This window comes from Amblyraja radiata, chromosome 9, assembly GCF_010909765.2.
Source record: "Amblyraja radiata isolate CabotCenter1 chromosome 9, sAmbRad1.1.pri, whole genome shotgun sequence".
NCBI classification, from domain to species: domain Eukaryota; kingdom Metazoa; phylum Chordata; class Chondrichthyes; order Rajiformes; family Rajidae; genus Amblyraja; species Amblyraja radiata.
In genome coordinates this window covers 53,987,448-54,004,079 of record NC_045964.1, presented here as the reverse complement: position 1 = coordinate 54,004,079, position 16,632 = coordinate 53,987,448, and the positions used below count along the sequence as shown (strand labels likewise).

The 16,632-nt window shown below is 51.0% G+C and overlaps 2 protein-coding genes across 5 annotated transcripts in view; one reads left to right on the top strand and one right to left on the bottom strand.

Moving 5' to 3' along the window:
- Positions 1-312: 312 nt before the first annotated feature.
- Positions 313-12,166, bottom strand: erg28 (ergosterol biosynthesis 28 homolog). The gene is made up of 6 exons (XM_033027462.1): positions 12,034-12,166; positions 7,580-7,757; positions 4,376-4,509; positions 3,981-4,071; positions 3,456-3,574; positions 313-570 (listed from the first exon to the last, which is right to left on the bottom strand). Exons 3-6 carry the CDS (start codon positions 4,506-4,508, stop codon positions 482-484), a joined length of 432 nt encoding a protein of 143 aa, XP_032883353.1. The 5' UTR covers position 4,509; positions 7,580-7,757; positions 12,034-12,166; the 3' UTR covers positions 313-481.
- mlh3 (mutL homolog 3) overlaps positions 12,121-16,632 on the top strand; it is a 36,411-nt gene continuing 31,899 nt past the window's right edge. For all 4 annotated transcript variants that reach the window (XR_004413126.1, XM_033027442.1, XM_033027439.1 and 1 more), the window contains exon 1: positions 12,121-15,329. Coding sequence is in view for 3 of the 4 variants with exons in the window: in XM_033027442.1 (XP_032883333.1) it covers positions 12,152-15,329 (3,178 nt within the window). In the remaining variant the exon portion in view is untranslated. The remainder of the gene's footprint in view (positions 15,330-16,632) is intronic.

Below are 16,632 nucleotides of genomic sequence, written 5' to 3'. Positions count from 1 at the left end.
CATAACATTTGATGCCCTTACAAATCCTGTCAATCTGTGCCTTAAAAATCACTCATTGCTTGGCCTCCACTGCCATCTGTGGCAATAAATTTCACAGATTCACCACTATCTGACCAAAGAAATTCCTCTTCATCTCTATTTTGTAGGTACATGCTTTTATTGTGTGGCTGTGACCTCTGGTTCTAGACTCTTCCACGAGTGGAATCATCCACTCCGCTTGCGGGGTTTCCGTGGGCGGAGGGGGGGGGGAGGAGGAGGGGGGGGCAGCGGGAGGAGGAGGGGTGCAGCGGAGGGGGGGCAGGGGGAGGAGGAGGGGGGGGCAGAGGGAGGCGGAGGGGGGGGGCATCGATGGGTATAAACATGGCGACTGGAGCTTTCAACACCAGCATTTACTGACAGGGACAGCAGTGTGGCCAGTACCCCGCACCCTGTGGCCGTGGGGAGTGGGTGCGGGGTCAGTCAGTCACCTCTGCCTCTCCGCTCATTTTCTCTTCTTGAATGGGATTGCAGCCACTTCCTGAGACTCTCCCAGGTACTGAAATCCCATCAGCATTCCCAGGATGGAGAAGCCTGTGGGACAGAAGGTCAACGGTCAGTGGGATGGGGTGGTGGCACCAGCAATGCAGAGCTGCTCCCCTGTGGAAGGCCAAGACCAAGAAGACTGATGAGAGCAGGGCAGTGGATGTTTTCTACATGGACTTGAGCAAGGCCTTTGACAATATACCCGTGATAGTGGTCATGGGTATGTTGGTCTGAGATCCAGTGTAGTAAGCTAGCCAAATGGATGCAAGGTTAGCCTGAAGGTAGGAGACAGAGGCCTGTAACAAGTGGTGTATCTCAGGCATCGGTGCTAGGGCCATCGTTGTTCCTTATATATATATAACCATGAATGTAGGTGGCATGGTTAATAATGTTGTGGATGACACCCACATTGGTGGTGGGGTGGACAGTGAAGAAAGTTATCTAAGATCTCAATTAAACAGGCCAATGGGCTGAGGAATGGCAGATAAATGTGAGGTGTTTGGTACCTGGGGTCCTATCATGCACAGTACACGATGGGACCCCTGGAGAATCCCAGGATGCAGGTACATAGTCCATGCAGGTAGCGACCCAGGTAGACAGGGTGGTGAAGACGTGCCTTCATCGGTCAGGGCATGAGTTGGGATGTCATGCTACAACTGTGCAAGAGGGTGGTGAGACCAGATTTAGAGATCTGTGTACAATTCTGTCACACACGATCACTGCTTTGTGCAAAGGACATTTATAAGGATATTCCTAGCATGGGTTTGTGTTGTAAGGAGGGCTGGATACGTTGCATCTATTCCTCAAATCATAGGAGACGGAGGGGTGAGTTTATAGAGGATTATAAAATCACAGCGGGCACTGAGAAGGTGAATGGTCAAAGACTTTTACCCAGGGAAGGAGAGTCCAAAACTAAAGATTGCAGGTCATAAGGAATAGGAGTAGAATTAGGCCATTCGGCCCATCAAGCCTACTCCACCATTCAATCATGCCTGATCTATCTCTCCCTCCTAACCCCATTCTGCTTTCTCCCCATAACTCCTGACACCCGTACATGAGATGCGGTTTACGGTGAGAGGGGGAAGGATTTAATAGGAACCCGAGGGTGATGGGTATATGGAATGAGCTGGCAGAGGTTGAGGCAGGCGCTATCACAACATTTAAATGAGATTTAGACATGGAAAGGAAAGATTTAGAGGGATTTGTGCCACATGTGGGCAGGTGAGACTAGTGTAGATGGGGCACCTTGGTGGGCATGGGCAAGATGGGTCGAAGGGCCTGTTTCTGTGCTGAATGACTGACACGGTGACTGGACACTCATAACATTGTATGGTATGGCCGAGGCAACACTGCTCCACAGAAACATGTGTAACCTTTGGCATTAGCTGGGAGGTAAGGTGGACGTAAAGGCTGATAAAAGGCAAGTAGCACAAAACAGTAGTCCACATGTACTGTGTGTGTGTACATGGGTTACTGTGCAGAAAGGATGTGGTTGGTTTAGTGATTGGGTAGATGTGCCACACTGCCCAATCCTGGCCCCCAAGCATTCACAATCTCCAACAATGGGGCTAGAGAGGGTTAGTGGAGAGTGTTAGTCCATGTTAGTGGAGAGTATTAGCCCACGTTAGTGGAGAGTATTAGCCCGCGTTAGTGGAGAGTGTTAGTCCACGTTAGTGGAGAGTATTAGCCCGCGTTAGTGGAGAGTATTAGCCCGCGTTAGTGGAGAGTATTAGCCCGCGTTAGTGGAGAGTATTAGCCCGCGTTAGTGGAGAGTGTTATTAATCCGCGTTAGTGGAGAGTGTTATTAATCCGCGTTAGTGGAGAGTGTTAGCCCGCGTTAGTGGAGAGTGTTAAGGGCCTGTCCCACTTGGGCAACCTAATCTGCGAGTTTAGAAGAGTGTCTTCGACCTTTAAACTCGCAGCATGGTCGACACATGGTCCTGGGAGGTCCTATGAGGTCGCTGGAACTCTCCTTCATGCTCAAGGGAAGTTCCCGAATACTCGTGGCCTCAGCGACGTCGCGGATATTTTTTCAACATGTTGAAAATTTTTCCGCGAGTAAAATTTGGCCGGCATGGTTCTTTTTAACTCGTAGTGCAGTGGAGTGGGGTCACTAGTTACAGGCAGTTGAGGGCAATTTCCTTCGTTGACCAGGCATTTCGATTGGCTCATTGGAGTTTTCAGGATCGGGGAAAACCGACCGGTAGGTAAAAGTGTCTCCACTCCTTCCCCCTCTTTTCTCTCTCCCTCTCTCCACTTCTCTCCCCCCTTACCATTCACTGTGGCAGCCGTTTACCTTCCTCTTCATCGCGCAGACAGCGCACCCCCGCTATCCCTGGCCCCCGCCTTCGCGATGTGTTTGTGAGTGTGTGTGCGGTCGGTCGATCCTGCTCGCGGTTTCAACGCGGACGGTCGATCCAGCTCGAGGCTTTCCAGGCGAGTGCCCTCGAGCTTGAAGGTCGAAGACACTCTTCTTAACTCACGGATAAGGTCGCCCAAGTGGGACAGCCCCTTTAGTCCGCGTTAGTGGAAGCATTATTCCACGTGAGTGGAGAGCGTAGTGTGGAGCGTAGTGGAGAGGCAGTGAGTGGTGAGGAGGATGTACATGGAGAGAGAACGTGGCAGATGGTGCACAATGTGGGAAACAAGACCCTGGTCAGATGCTCAGTGATAAACAAACAAGCCGCTGGGGGAGGCGCAAGCAACTGCAGAGGCTTGCTGGGATCTTCAACAAATACACAGCAGCTCAAGGGCATTGAGGACAGAGAGGATGGGAGAAGGGTCTTCAGAAGCTGAGTTCCTCCAGTACTTTGTTTCTTGCTCAGTGCACTGAGGGAGGTGTGACAGGGAGACTAACATGCAGGGCCATTGATGGGTGGGTTAGCCACCATGCTGGCTGGAGGGAACGGTCAGCTGTAGACATGTGCACTTACCGGCCACCAGTAGCGGTGCCATGACACCGATGGTGATGGGTGCCGTGTGGTAAACCAACGACTCGGACACAAAGTGACCCAAAGCCAGGATGAAGGTCCAGAGAGTGATGTGATACAACCTGTGAGACACAAAGCGGTCAGTGTGGGACACAGAGCGGCCATCAGTCACTGTCTCCCTCATTATTCCTGGCCCAGTCCCACCACCACCACAAGCCCACACACACTGGTCACTTCCCCACCCCCGGCTCGGTCCACAGAGAGCGGTCACGAGTCACTGTGCCCAGTCCACAGAGTGGTCAGCGGTCTCTGGTCCCCATTATTCCCCGCCGGCCACACACAGGTCCACACACACTGGTCACTGTGTCCCCGTCCCACACTGACCCATCCTGCTGTCCGGGCTGCCGCCCCTCAGACACTGCGGCCGTAATACGGCCAGTGGGACAGGGGAGGGCAGGGTCAATGCGGACGGACCCACAGTCAGAGGCAGGGGGGCAGGGTTCGGGGCCAGAGGTTGCCGGTACCTACGTGCGGTTCTGGATGTCCACAGCGCAGGACAAGCGGATGATGGATGACAGCAATGTCCAGACTCCAAACGTCCGAGCCTGCAGCCCATTCACTGGGGATGGGGAGAGAGAGAGGGGAAGTGAGAGAGGGGGGGGACGGAGGGGGAGAGGGGGGTGAGTGACGGAGAGAGAGGGGAGAGGGTAGATAGAGGGGGAGAAAGAGGGCGGCAGGGGGAGGGGAGAGGGGAGAGTGAGGGCCAGAGAGAGGGGAGATAGGGGTGTGAGAGGGGGATAGAGAGAGAGAGAGGGGGGGAGAGGGAGGGGGAGAGTTACACACGGCGAGGACAGCAGGGAACGGTTGGAGTGACCACAAGCAGACAGCACCCTCTCCTCCCCCCACCTCTCCCCGTCACTAACCGAGCGCAGGCTTGCCGGTGTAGAGTTTGTGCGCCAGGAAGCTGTGGTCTCGGAAGCTCTGCACCGTGTTGCCCACGGCGATGAGAGAAACCAACAGCAGCCAACTGCGGAGAACGTTGATGAACCGGCTCATCCTGGGGGGGAGAGAGAGAGAGAATGAAGGGGGAGAGAGAATGTGTGTGAGAGGGAGGGGAGAGGGAGGGGAGAGAGAGAGAGAGTGTGAGTGAGGGTGAGAGAGATTGGGAGAGAGTGTGTGTGAGGGGGGAGAGTAGGGCTGATATGTTAATGTCACGTGTACTTGGTTCAGTGAGACTCTTTGTTTTGCATTCAGCACACTGGTGTGCAGTGTCGGCACCGACCAAGTTACATATATTTCAATACAGTCCCAATGGGGAGAGTGAGTGAGTGTGGGGGGAGGGAGACTGCCACACACCTCCAGATTCTTGGCTGGCTTTGCCTTGCACTAAACATTATTTTCCGCTGACTGGTTTGCCCGGTGTGCCTCAGGGTTCGGTGCTGGGCCCGTTACTGTTTGTCACCTACATCAATGATTTAGATGAGAACATACAGGGCAAGATTAGCAAGTTTGCTGATGATACAAAAGTGAGTGGTTTTGCAGATAGTGAAGATGGTTGTGAATGATTGCAGCAGGATCTGGATCGATTGGCCAGGTGGGCTGAGGAATGGTTGATGGAATTCAATACAGAGAAGTGTGAGGTGTTGGAAAGGAACATCGGCCAAGTGGGATGTTTTTAAAAGTGTACTGAAGATAGCTCAGGATGTGTGCGTCCCTGTTAGAGTGAAGGGCAAAGCAGGCAAATGTAAGGAAGGTAGACAAAAATGCTGGAGAGACTCAGCGGGTGATGCAGCATCTATGGAGCGAAGGAAATAGGCAACGTTTCGGGCTGAAACCATTCTTCAGACTCTCTCCTCAATGTAAGGAAGCTTGGTTGACGAGGGAAATTGAGACAGTCAAAACAAGAAGGATGCATGGGACAGGTACAGTATAGGCAGCTGGGATCAAGTGCATCCCTGGAGGAGTTTCGGGAACTAAGGAGTAAACTAAAAAAGGAGATCAGAAGGGCAAAAAGGGGCCAGGAAATAGCTCTGGCGGTTTGCATAAAAGACAATCCCAAAAGATTTTATAAATACATAAAAAGATTAGCACATTTGCTGATGATACAAAAGTTCGTGGTTTTATAGATAGTGAAGAGGGTAACTAGAGAGAGAGTGGGATCTCGCGGTCACCTCTGTGTGGAGCCACAGGAGATGGGCAAGGTCCTCAATGAGTATTTCTCCTCTGTATTTATCGAGGAGAAAGAGAGTAGGACGGAGGAAATTGGAGCAGTCACTGACTTCCAGTCTTGAGAACAGTCAGTGTTACCGTCGAAGAAGTACTGAAGTTTCTGTCGTGTTTGAAGGTAGACAAATCTCCAGGGCCTGATCAGATATATCCGAGGACATTGTGGGAAACTAGAGAGGAAATTGCAGGAGCTCTGGTTGACATTTACGAGTCGTCTTTAAATACAGGAGAGGTGCCGGAAGACTGGAGGGTGGCAAATGTTGTGCCTCTATTCAAGAAGCGCTGCAGGGAAAATGCTGGGAACTATAGGCCGGTGACCTTAACATCTGTAGTTGGAAAGTTACTAGAGAGTATTCTGAGGGATAGGATATACATGCAGTTAGATGGACAAGGGTTGATTAGGAATAGTCAGCATGGTTTTGTACGTGGGAGGTCGTGTCTCACAAATCTGATTGAGTTTTTTGAAGACGTAACCAAGAAGGTTGATGAGGGCAGAGCTGTAGATGTTGTATATATGGGCTTCAGTCAGGCGTTCGACAAGGTTCCGCATGGTAGGCTGCTCTGGAAGGTTAGATCTCATGGGATCCAAGGAGAGATAGCTGAATGGATAGCAAATTGGCTCCATGGAAGGAAGCAGAGGGTGATGGTGAAAGGTTGCTTCTTGGACTGGAGGCCTGTGACTAGTGGTGTGCCTCAGGGTTCGGTGCTGAGCCCGTTACTGTTTGTCATCTGCATCAATGATTTGGATGAGAACATACAGGGCAAGATTAGCAAGTTTGCTGATGATACAAAAGTGAGTGGTTTTGCAGATAGTGAAGATGGTTGTGAGGTGTTGCATTTTGGGACGTCGAACAAGGGCAGGACCTACACAGTGAATGGTAGGCCTCTGGTTAGTGTTGTAGAGGAGAGTGATCTAGGAGTACAGGTGCATGGTTCCTGAAGGTATCAGGTAGTCACATGTAGATAAGGTGGTCAAAAAGGCTTTTGGCACTTTGACCTTCATCAGTCAGAGTATTGAGCATAGAAGTTGGGAGGTCATGTTGCAGTTGTATAAGATGTTGGTGAGGCAACATTTAGAATATTGTGTTCAGTTCTGGGCACCATGTTATAGGAAAGATGTTGTCAAGCTTGAAAGGGTTCAGAAAAAAATTACGAGGATGTTGCCAGGACTAGAGGGTGTGAGTCTAAGGAGAGGTTGAGTAGGCTGGGTCTCTATTCCATGGAGCATAGGAGGAGATCTTGTAGAGGTATAGGGGATATGGGGAAAAGGCAGGAATGGGGTACTGAGTGTGGATGATCACAGTGAATGGCAGTGCTGGCTCGAATGGCAGTGCTGGCTCGAAGGGCCGAATGGCCTACCCCTGCGCCTATTGTATATTGATGAGGGGAGATCTTATAGAGGTATATAAAATCATGAGAGGAATAAATCGGGTAGATGCACAGAGTCTCTTGCCCAGAGTAGGTGAATTGAGGACCAGAGGACATACGTTCAAGGTGAAGGGGAAAAGATTTAATAGGAATTCGAGGAGTGGGTAATTTTTTCACACAGAGGGTAGTGAGTGCCAGAGGAGGTAGTTGAGGCTGGGACTATCCCATCGTTTAAGAAACAGTTAGACAGGTACATGGATAGGACAGGTTTGGAGGGATATGGACCAAGCGCAGGTGAGTGGGACTAGGGTAGCTGGGACATGTTGGCCGGTGCGGGCGAGTTGGGCCGAAGGGCCTGATTCCACACTGTATCTCTCTATGATTCTATAACTGGAAAAACTAAATTGAACTGAGACAGTGTGATGTGGGGTGAGTGAGTGTGCGCGAGAGGTTGAGTGATGAGCAGGTGAGTGTGAGGGGGAGGGGAGAGAGTGAGTGTGAGAGGAGGGGTGAATGTGACTCATTATATAAACCTGTCAGGTCTAAGCCTTCGTTGTTCCAGAGTAAATAATCCAAGTCTGTCCAGGGTGTGGTTGTAATCGTTGCCTTCGTCTCCAGCCCCGATCTGAGCTGACGAGCTGCTCAACACCACGTCTCAACGATGCCGTTAACTTTAACAGCAACTTCCCACTCTGGCCATCAGTGGTACCACTGGCAAAGACAACATTGAACCCATCACACCTGGTGTAATAAACATGCACTCTGGCCCTGTGCAGGGCTTACGGGGAGAAGGCAGCACAATGGGGTTAGGAGGGAGAGAATGATCAGCCATTGCCGACTCTTAAAGCGAAGAAGTACAACGTAGCAAAGATAAGCGGGAAGCAAGAGGATTGGGTAATGTTTAAAGAACAACAGAAGATAACCAAAAAGACAATACGGGGAGAAAAGATGCGGTACGAAGTTAAGCTAGCCAAGAATATAAAGCAGGATTGTAAAAGCTTCTTTAGGTATGTGAAGATGAATGGGAGATGCCAGGGAGTAATGGCGGATGGCTGTTTGTCAGGTTGGAGGCCAGTGACTAGTGGGGTGCCACAGGGATCTGTGTTGGGTCCACTGTTGTTTGTCATGTACATCAATGATCTGGATGATGGTGTGGTAAATTGGATTAGTAAGTATGCAGATGATACTAAGATAGGTGGTGGTGTGGATAATGAAGTAGATTTTCAAAGTCTACAGAGAGATTTATGCCAGTTGGAAGAGTGGGCTGAAAGATGGCAGATGGAGTTTAATGCTGATAAGTGTGAGGTGCTACATCTTGGCAGGACAAATCAAAATAGGACATACATGGTAAATGGTAGGGAATTGAAGAATGCAGTTGAACAGAGGGATCTGGGAATAACTGTGCACAGTTCCCTGAAGGTGGAATCTCATGTAGATAGGGTGGTAAAGAAAGCTTTTGGTGTGCTGGCCTTTATAAATCAGAGCATTGAGTATAGAAGTTGGGATGTAATGTTAAAATTGTACAAGGCATTGGTGAGGCTAATTCTGGAGTATGGTGTACAATTTTGGTCGCCTAATTATAGGAAGGATGTCAACAAAATAGAGAGCGTACAGAGGAGATTTACTAGAATGTTGCCTGGGTTTCAGCAACTAAATTACAGAAAAAGGTTGAACAAGTTAGGTCTTTATTCTTTGGAGCGCAGAAGGTTAAGGGGGGACTTGATAGAGGTCTTTAAAATGATGAGAGGGATAGACAGAGTTGATGTGGATAAGCTTTTCCCACTGAGAGTAGGGAAGATTCAAACAAGAGGACATGACTTGAAAATTAAGGGACAGAAGTTTAGGGGTAACATGAGGGGGAACTTCTTTACTCAGAGAGTGGTAGCTGTGTGGAATGAGCTTCCAGTGGAAGTGGTGGAGGCAGGTTCGATTTTATCATTTAAAAATAAATTGGATAGTTATATGGACGGGAAAGGAATGGAGGGTTATGGTCTGAGTGCAGGTAGATGGGACTAGGGGAGAATACGTGTTCGGCACGGACTAGAAGGGCCGAGATGGCCTGTTTCCGTGCTGTAATTGTTATATGGTTATATGGAAGAGGAAAAAATTAGTTAAGACCAAAATTGGACCCTTGAAGACCGAAAAAAGGTGAATTTATTATGGGGAACAAGGAAATGGCAGATGAGTTGAACAGGTACTTTGGATCTGTCTTCACTAAGGAGGACACAATCTTCCTGATATAGTAGTGGCCAGAGGATCTGGGGTGACAGAGGAACTGAAGGAAATCCACATTAGGCAGGAAATGGTGTTCAATAGACTGATGGGACTGAAGGATGATAAATCCCCAGGGTCTGATGGTATGCATCCCAGGGTACTTAAGGAAGTGGCTCTAGAAATAGTGGATGCATTGGTGATAATTTTCCAATGTTCTATAGACTCAGGATCTGTTCCTGTGGATTGGAGGGTAGCTAATGCTATCCCACTTTTTAAGAAAGGCGGGAGAGAGAAAACGGGGAACTATAGACCAGTTAGCCTGACATCGGTGGTGGGGAAGGTGCTGGAGTCAATTATAAAAGATGAGATAGCCGCACATTTGGATAGCAGTAACAGGATCGGTCCGAGTCAGCATGGATTTACGAAGGGGAAATCATGCTTGACTAATCTTCTGGAATTTTTTGAAGATGTGACTAAGAAAATGGACAAGGGAGAGCCAGTGGATGTAGTGTACCTGGACTTTCAGAAAGCATTTGATAAGATCCCACATAGGTGATTAGTGAGCAAAATTATGGCACATGGTATTGGGGGTAGAGTGTTGACATGGATAGAGAAGTGGTTGGCAGACAGGAAACAAAGAGTAGGGATTAACGGGTCCCTTTCAGAATGGCAGGCAGTGGCTAATAGGGTAACATAGAAACATAGAAACATAGAAATTAGGTGCAGGAGTAGGCCATTCGGCCCTTCGAGCCTGCACCGCCATTCAATATGATCATGGCTGATCATCCAACTCAGTATCCCGTACCTGCCTTCTCTCCATACCCTCTGATCCCCTTAGCCACAAGGGCCACATCTAACTCCCTCTTAAATATAGCCAAAGCTCGGTGCTAGGACCGCAGCTATTTACAATATGCATCAATGATTTGGATGGATTAAAAGTAACATTAGCAAATTTGCAGATGACACAAAGCTGGGTGGCAGTGTGAACTGTGAGGAGGATGCTATGAGGATGCAGGATGACTTGGACAGGTTGGTGAATGGGCAGATGCATGGCAGATGCAGTTTAATGTGGATAAATGTGAAGTTATAATAATAATAATAATGGATGGGATTTATATAGTGCCTTTCTAATACTCAAGGCGCTTTACATCGCATTATTCATTCACTCCTCAGTCACACTCGGTGGTGGTAAGCTACTTCTGTAGCCACAGCTGCCCTGGGGCAGACTGACGGAAGCGTGGCTGCCAATCTGCGCCTACGGCCCCTCCGACCACCACCGATCACTCTCACACATTCACACACAGGCAAAGGTGGGTGAAGTGTCTTGCCCAAGGACACAACGACAGTATGCACTCCAAGCGAGATTCGAACCGGCTACCTTCCGGTCGCCAGCCGAACACTTAGCCCATTGTGCCATCTGTCGTCCCTAAGTTATCCACTTTGGTGGCAAAATCAGGAAGGCAGATTAATATCTGAATGGTGTCAAGTTGGGAAAAAGGGAAGTACAATGAGATCTGGGGGCCCTTGTTCATCAGTCAATGAAAGTAAGCATGCAGGTAGGTACAGCAGGCAGTGAAGAAAGTGAATGGCATGTTGGCCTTCATAACAAGAAGAGTTGAGTATAGGAGCAAAGAGGTCCTTCTGCAGTTGTGCAGGGCCCTAGTGAGACCACACCTGCAGTATTATGTGCAGTTTCGGTCTCCAAATTTGAGGAAGGACATTCTTGCTATTGAGGGTGTGCAGCGTAGGTTCACGAGGTTAATTCCCAGGATGGCGGGACTGTCATATGTTGATAAAATGGAGAGGCTGGGCTCGTATACTTTGGAATTTAGAAGGATGAGAGGGATTCTTAGTGAAACATATAAGATTATTAAGGGTTTGGACACGGTAGACGCAGGAAACATGTTCCCTTCTTCTCTTCTGCCGTATGTCTTTTAGACCTGCAGCTCCATTGAGGCGAGCCAGACCAACATGTCAGTTAAACATGTTCCCGATGTTGGGGGAGTCCAGAACCAGGGGCCACTGTTTAAGAATAAGGGGTAAGCCATTTAGAACGGAGATGAGGAAACACTTTTTCACACAGAAGGTTGTGAGTCTGTGGAATTCTCTACCTCAGACGGCAGTGGAGGCCAATTCTCTGTATGCTTTCAAGAGAGAGTTGGATAGAGCTCTTAAAGATAGCGGAGTCAGGGGATATGGGGAGAAGGCAGGAACGGGGTACTGAGTGTGGATGATCAGCCATGATCACAATGAATGGCGGTGCTGGTTGGAAGGGCCAAATGGCCTACTCTTGCACGTATTTATCTACGTTTCTTTCTTTGTTTCTAAACATTGCATCATTGAAACATAGAATCAAAGAAACATAGAATCTTACGTTTTTCTTAAGGTAGACACAAAATGCTGGAGCAACTCAGAGGGACAGGCAGCATCTCTGGAGAGAAGGATTGGGTGCGTTTCAGGTTTCGTCTCTGGTTTAAACCAGCATCTGAACTTCCTTCCTACTCTTTACATTTGCATCTCCCCTGACTCTCAGTCTGAAGAATGGTGTCGATCCGAAACGTCCCTCATTCCTTCTCTCCAGAGTTGCTCCCTGTCCTGCTAAGTTACTCCAATACTTTGTGTCCATCTCCCCACAACTGCCCCTTGGCACAAACGACAACTCCCACAGTCCTCTCTGCAACTACGTTGTGCGCATGCGCCGCAGCATCAAATGGAACAACATCTCCCATCGGCCTCAGCGCGGTGTGCTGCGCACGCGCCGAAGGGTACTCACCAACTACAACTCCTACAGTCCTCTCGGGCGCGGGGGGGGGGGGGGGGGTGTCGCTCGCGCGGTGCCGGGGCTGCGTTGCCACAGTAACGGGGCCTGCAGGGCGAGGCGAGGCGCTGCGATGGGCGAGGAGCGGCGGCCGGTCGCGCTGCACTCCTTGCCGGGTGGCGTGCGGGCCTTGCTGCGCTCTGCCGTGACGGTGCCGACGCTCGGCCGCTGCCTGGAGGAGCTGCTGCTCAACAGCCTGGCGGCCGGCTGCGGCTGTGCGGCGGCGCGCGTGCACGCGCAGGGCGGGCGCGTGCAGGTGGCGGACAACGGCGCGGGGCTGGAGCGCGCGGCCGCGGAGCTGGCGGGAGCGCGCTACCACAGCGGGCGCGCGGCCCGGCCTGAGGCGGGGCCCGGCCACACACAGGGCCCTGGAGTAGGGCCCGGGGCCTGGGCTGAGGCGGAGCCTGCTGTAGGACCCGGGGCCGGGCAGGAGAGGGGGCCCGGGGTGGCTCTAGGGCTCTGGGGTGGCGAGGGCGCTGGGGCCTGGGCTGGAGAGTGGGCTGGGCCTGGTGGTGGAGAGAGCAGTGGGTCCTGGGCTGAGGCTGACGTGGGCCCGGGTTGCCGTGGCGAGGCCCTGGCCAGCATTGCTGACCTGTCGTCCGTGCTGGAGGTAGTGAGCAGGCCTAAGGGTGGGGGCAGCCAGACCTGGGTCAAGCTGTTCCGGGACGGTCAAGCACGGCCAGTGTACGAGGCAGAGACTCCGCGGCCCAGCCCCGGCACCACTGTCACGGTGTGCGGCCTGTTCCACCGCTTGCCGGTGAGGAGCCGCCGCATGGGGCAGGGCCTGGAGTGGGAGCAGATCCGCCACAGGGTCCAGGCCCTCAGCCTCCTGCACCCGGGTGTCTCCTTCACCGTGCGGAACGAGGCCTCTGCCGCTGCCGCCGGCTCCCTGGTGGTACGGCTCCCCAAAGCCAGCAACGTGCCAGCTCGCTTTGCTCAGATCTACGGGGCGCAAAAGGCGGCAGCTCTGGGCCCTGTCCAGCACTCTAATGGCCACTTCCTCATGAGGGGCTACATCTGCCGTGAGGGCCACCACACCAAGGCCCAGCGCCTGATCTTCATCAACGGGCGGCTGGTGCTGAAGACGCGTGTGCACAAGCAGCTGGACCTGCTGATCCACCGGCACAGTGCAATCTGCAGGGCAGGCCCATGCATTGGCACCCGTGCAGCCTCTGACCTGCACCCTGTCTACATCATCAACATTAGCTGTGGCCATAGCCAGTACGATGCGTGCTGGGAGACTGGGCGCACCCTGCTGGAGTTCACCGCGTGGGACCTGCTGCTCAGCTGTCTGGAAGAGGGGGTCCGTGCCTTCCTGTCCAAACACCAACTACTGCTGGACCCCTCTGAGGAGCAACAAACTCTCCAGCTGCCTACACTCAACCCACAGCCAGCGTTCATTAATGAAAGGACAGCAGTGCAGTCGAAGTGTGTGCACAGGCAAGCTGCTGTACCAGACACTTCTCAGGAGGATGCTGCCACTGTTGAGAAGGATGGGGCATTGGATGTGGAAGGTGAAGAACCTTTGGGCACTGCCCCACACTCTACTGAAGCCCCAAGATGTCACCGGCACATTGCTGGTCAGCAGACAAATGTGTGTGGCGTGACCCCATGTGATAGCCCCCTGGGCAAAGTAAGTGTGTGTGACAGTCCTGAGACCCAGCGGGCAGAGGAGGAGCACAGCACACAGAGCGTGCTGGCACAAGGAGATGGCATTCAGCAGCTTGCTGCTGCTTATGAGAGTGAGACCTCGTCACCGGGAGAGGGGGTGCAGGGAGCAGCAGGGGACACTGGTGGCTCACAGACAGGGCAGGGAGGGGTATCGGGAAAGCAGGCACACGGGAAGGTTCAGGGAGTTGGAGTGGAACTTTGTGTCACAGGTCTCATAACCCATGTCATCCCCAAGCAGATGAAAGCGTGTGAGCTTGCAAACACAAGCTCTGTGGACAGTGACCTCTGCCACCCAGGTCCCATGAGTGCCTGGGATACTAACGAGAGGTTGAAGAAGGGACAAAGGCAGCTCTCGTCTGGGGGCAGAGCGCTATGGAGCACCACCAGGAAAATCCCACCCCAAACACGTGTGAATAAAGGTCAGGAAATTCCGAGTAGTTGGCAGTCTCACGAGGTTGCTGAATCTATGATCACACCTGGGATGGGCTTGGCACCGGAGTCCAGGAGCAGAGATGCTGCTAGCTGTGTCTATGCTCAGGCCAGGTTCCACAGAAAGCTGAGCATGCCTCCAATTACCGGATCATTGGATGCCTTCAGAAGGGAATACGCAAAGGGTGGTGGTCAGGACAGAGGCAGCTCCTCCCAAGGCACTGTGCTATCTCACCGCGATCCCAACATGACATCCCGACTCGAGAATGTGACAGGAATCAAAGAGGCAGGAAATGTGAAGCAGGCTCGGTGCACTGATAACACCCAGACGGAGAGTTTACTGCACGACCAGCCTGGCTATGATGGGTTTCTTACGACTTTGTGTTCTCGTGACATCAGCTTGACAGCTGAACATGTACCCAAAGTATTGCCCAGTAATATTGCCCCACCTACTCATTCACAAACCAAGAACCTTGAACCAAGAACCTTGGCTGCAAAGTTGTCCAGATTAAAACATGGCCAATGTGAGGGAGAGAAGAATTACGAGCCCACTGTTGGGAGTTTGGCAGACTGTTCTCCTCTGTGCCGGAGCTCCTGGAGGCTGCTGCAACTGGGAGAGGAATCAGCAACATGTTCACCTCCAGAACCAATCCTCTCAGCAGCAGCAGAGTCTGAAAAAGGTGTCGGTCGAGAGGAGTGTCAGGAAAGCTGCACTGAAAGAGAAAGCACCCTTGCTGTGATTCACAGAGGGCCTTGTCCAGGGACATTGTCTGGTGCTGTAACTGAAGTTGGGACCAGTACACAGACTCAGCTGCACATTGATGACCAGGCCCACAGTGATGGAGCCGTTGAAGCGAACAACCAATCGGTTGGAGACTTGGTGGTGAGGCGGGAGGAATCTGACGCCACATGTATTCACCCAGGAGCGTTACCTGATGGGGCAGAGGTTTGTGTGGAGACCTGTGAAGGTGATGCTTGGGAAGGTTTAGCTTCAAAATGGCTGCAGTACTTTGATGGGTCTGTGGGGAAGACAATGTATGTGAACAATGCGACTGGAGTGAGTTGTTACGACCTTCCAACAGAACCCCAGACTCGAGCCGCTTGCACTAAAGACTTCACAACCATGGCAGTGAATGTCCTCACAAAGACTGGTGAGTGTTTTAAAGAAATGTAATGACCATACAGAAGCAGCCAACTGCCTAGATAAGGATGGCATCTAGATCCCCATCAGTTTCATATATCCCTGTCATGCTACACGTGTTGGTTTAAACTAAATAGCGGGGCGGGGGGGGGGGGGGGGGGTTGACAAATTGGGAGTATAAAGATGGAGTTAAGGGGGAAGTGAGTACAGGAAAAGTTACAAAAGACTTCCGAATTAATGGGAAGGAAAGTTCAAGAAGGGATAAGAGAGTAAGGTCAGGGGCAATAGTGACTGGTGTGAGAGGGGGATGAATACAAAAGTTAAAATGTTGTATATGAATGCGCGAAGTATAAGAAATATAGTGGACGAGCTTGAGGCTCAGTTAGAAATTGGCAAGTATGATGTTGTGGGAATTACAGAGGCATGGCTGCAAGAGGACCAGAGCTGGGAACTGAATATGCAAGGGTATGCGTCCTATTGAAAAGACAGACAGGCGGGCAGAGGGGGTGGGGTAGCTCTGTTGGTAAGGAATGAAATTCAGTCCCTTGCGAGTGGTGACATGGAATTAGGAGATGTGGAGTCAGTATCAGGATTGATAAACGTTTAAAGAGCAACAGAAGATAACTAAAAAGGATATACGGAGAGAAAAGATGAGGTACGAAGGTAAGCTAGTCAAGAACATAAAGGAGGATAATAAAAGCTTCTTTAGGTATGTGAAGAGTAAAAAAATAGTTAAGACAAATGTGGGACCCTTGAAGACAAACGGGTGGATTTATTATGGGGAACAAGGAAATGGCAGACATGTTGAACAGGTACTTTGGATCCGTTCACTAAAGAAGACACAAGGATCTGGTGTGACGACGGAACTAAAGGACATTCACATTAGGCAGGAAATGGTGTTGGGTAGATTGATGGGACTGAAGGCTGATAACTCCCCAGGGCCTGATGGTCTGCACCCCAGGGTACTTAAGGAAGTGACTAGAAATTGTGGACACAATGGTGATCAGGAAACAAATTGGGATTAATGGGTCCCTTTCAGAATGGCTGGCAGTGACTAGTGGGGTACCGCAAGGCTCGGTGCTGGCACTGGAGTTATTTAAGTCAAGCCAACTTTATTTGTCACATACTCGTACAAGATGTGCAATGAAATGAAAGTGGCAATGCCTGCGGATTGTGCAAAAACAACAGACAATATACATTAATAATTTGGATGAAGGGATTAAAAGTAACATTAGCATTTTTGCAGATGACACAAAGCTGGGTGGCAGTGTGAACGGTGAGGAGGATGCTATGAGGAGCAGAGTGACTTGGAC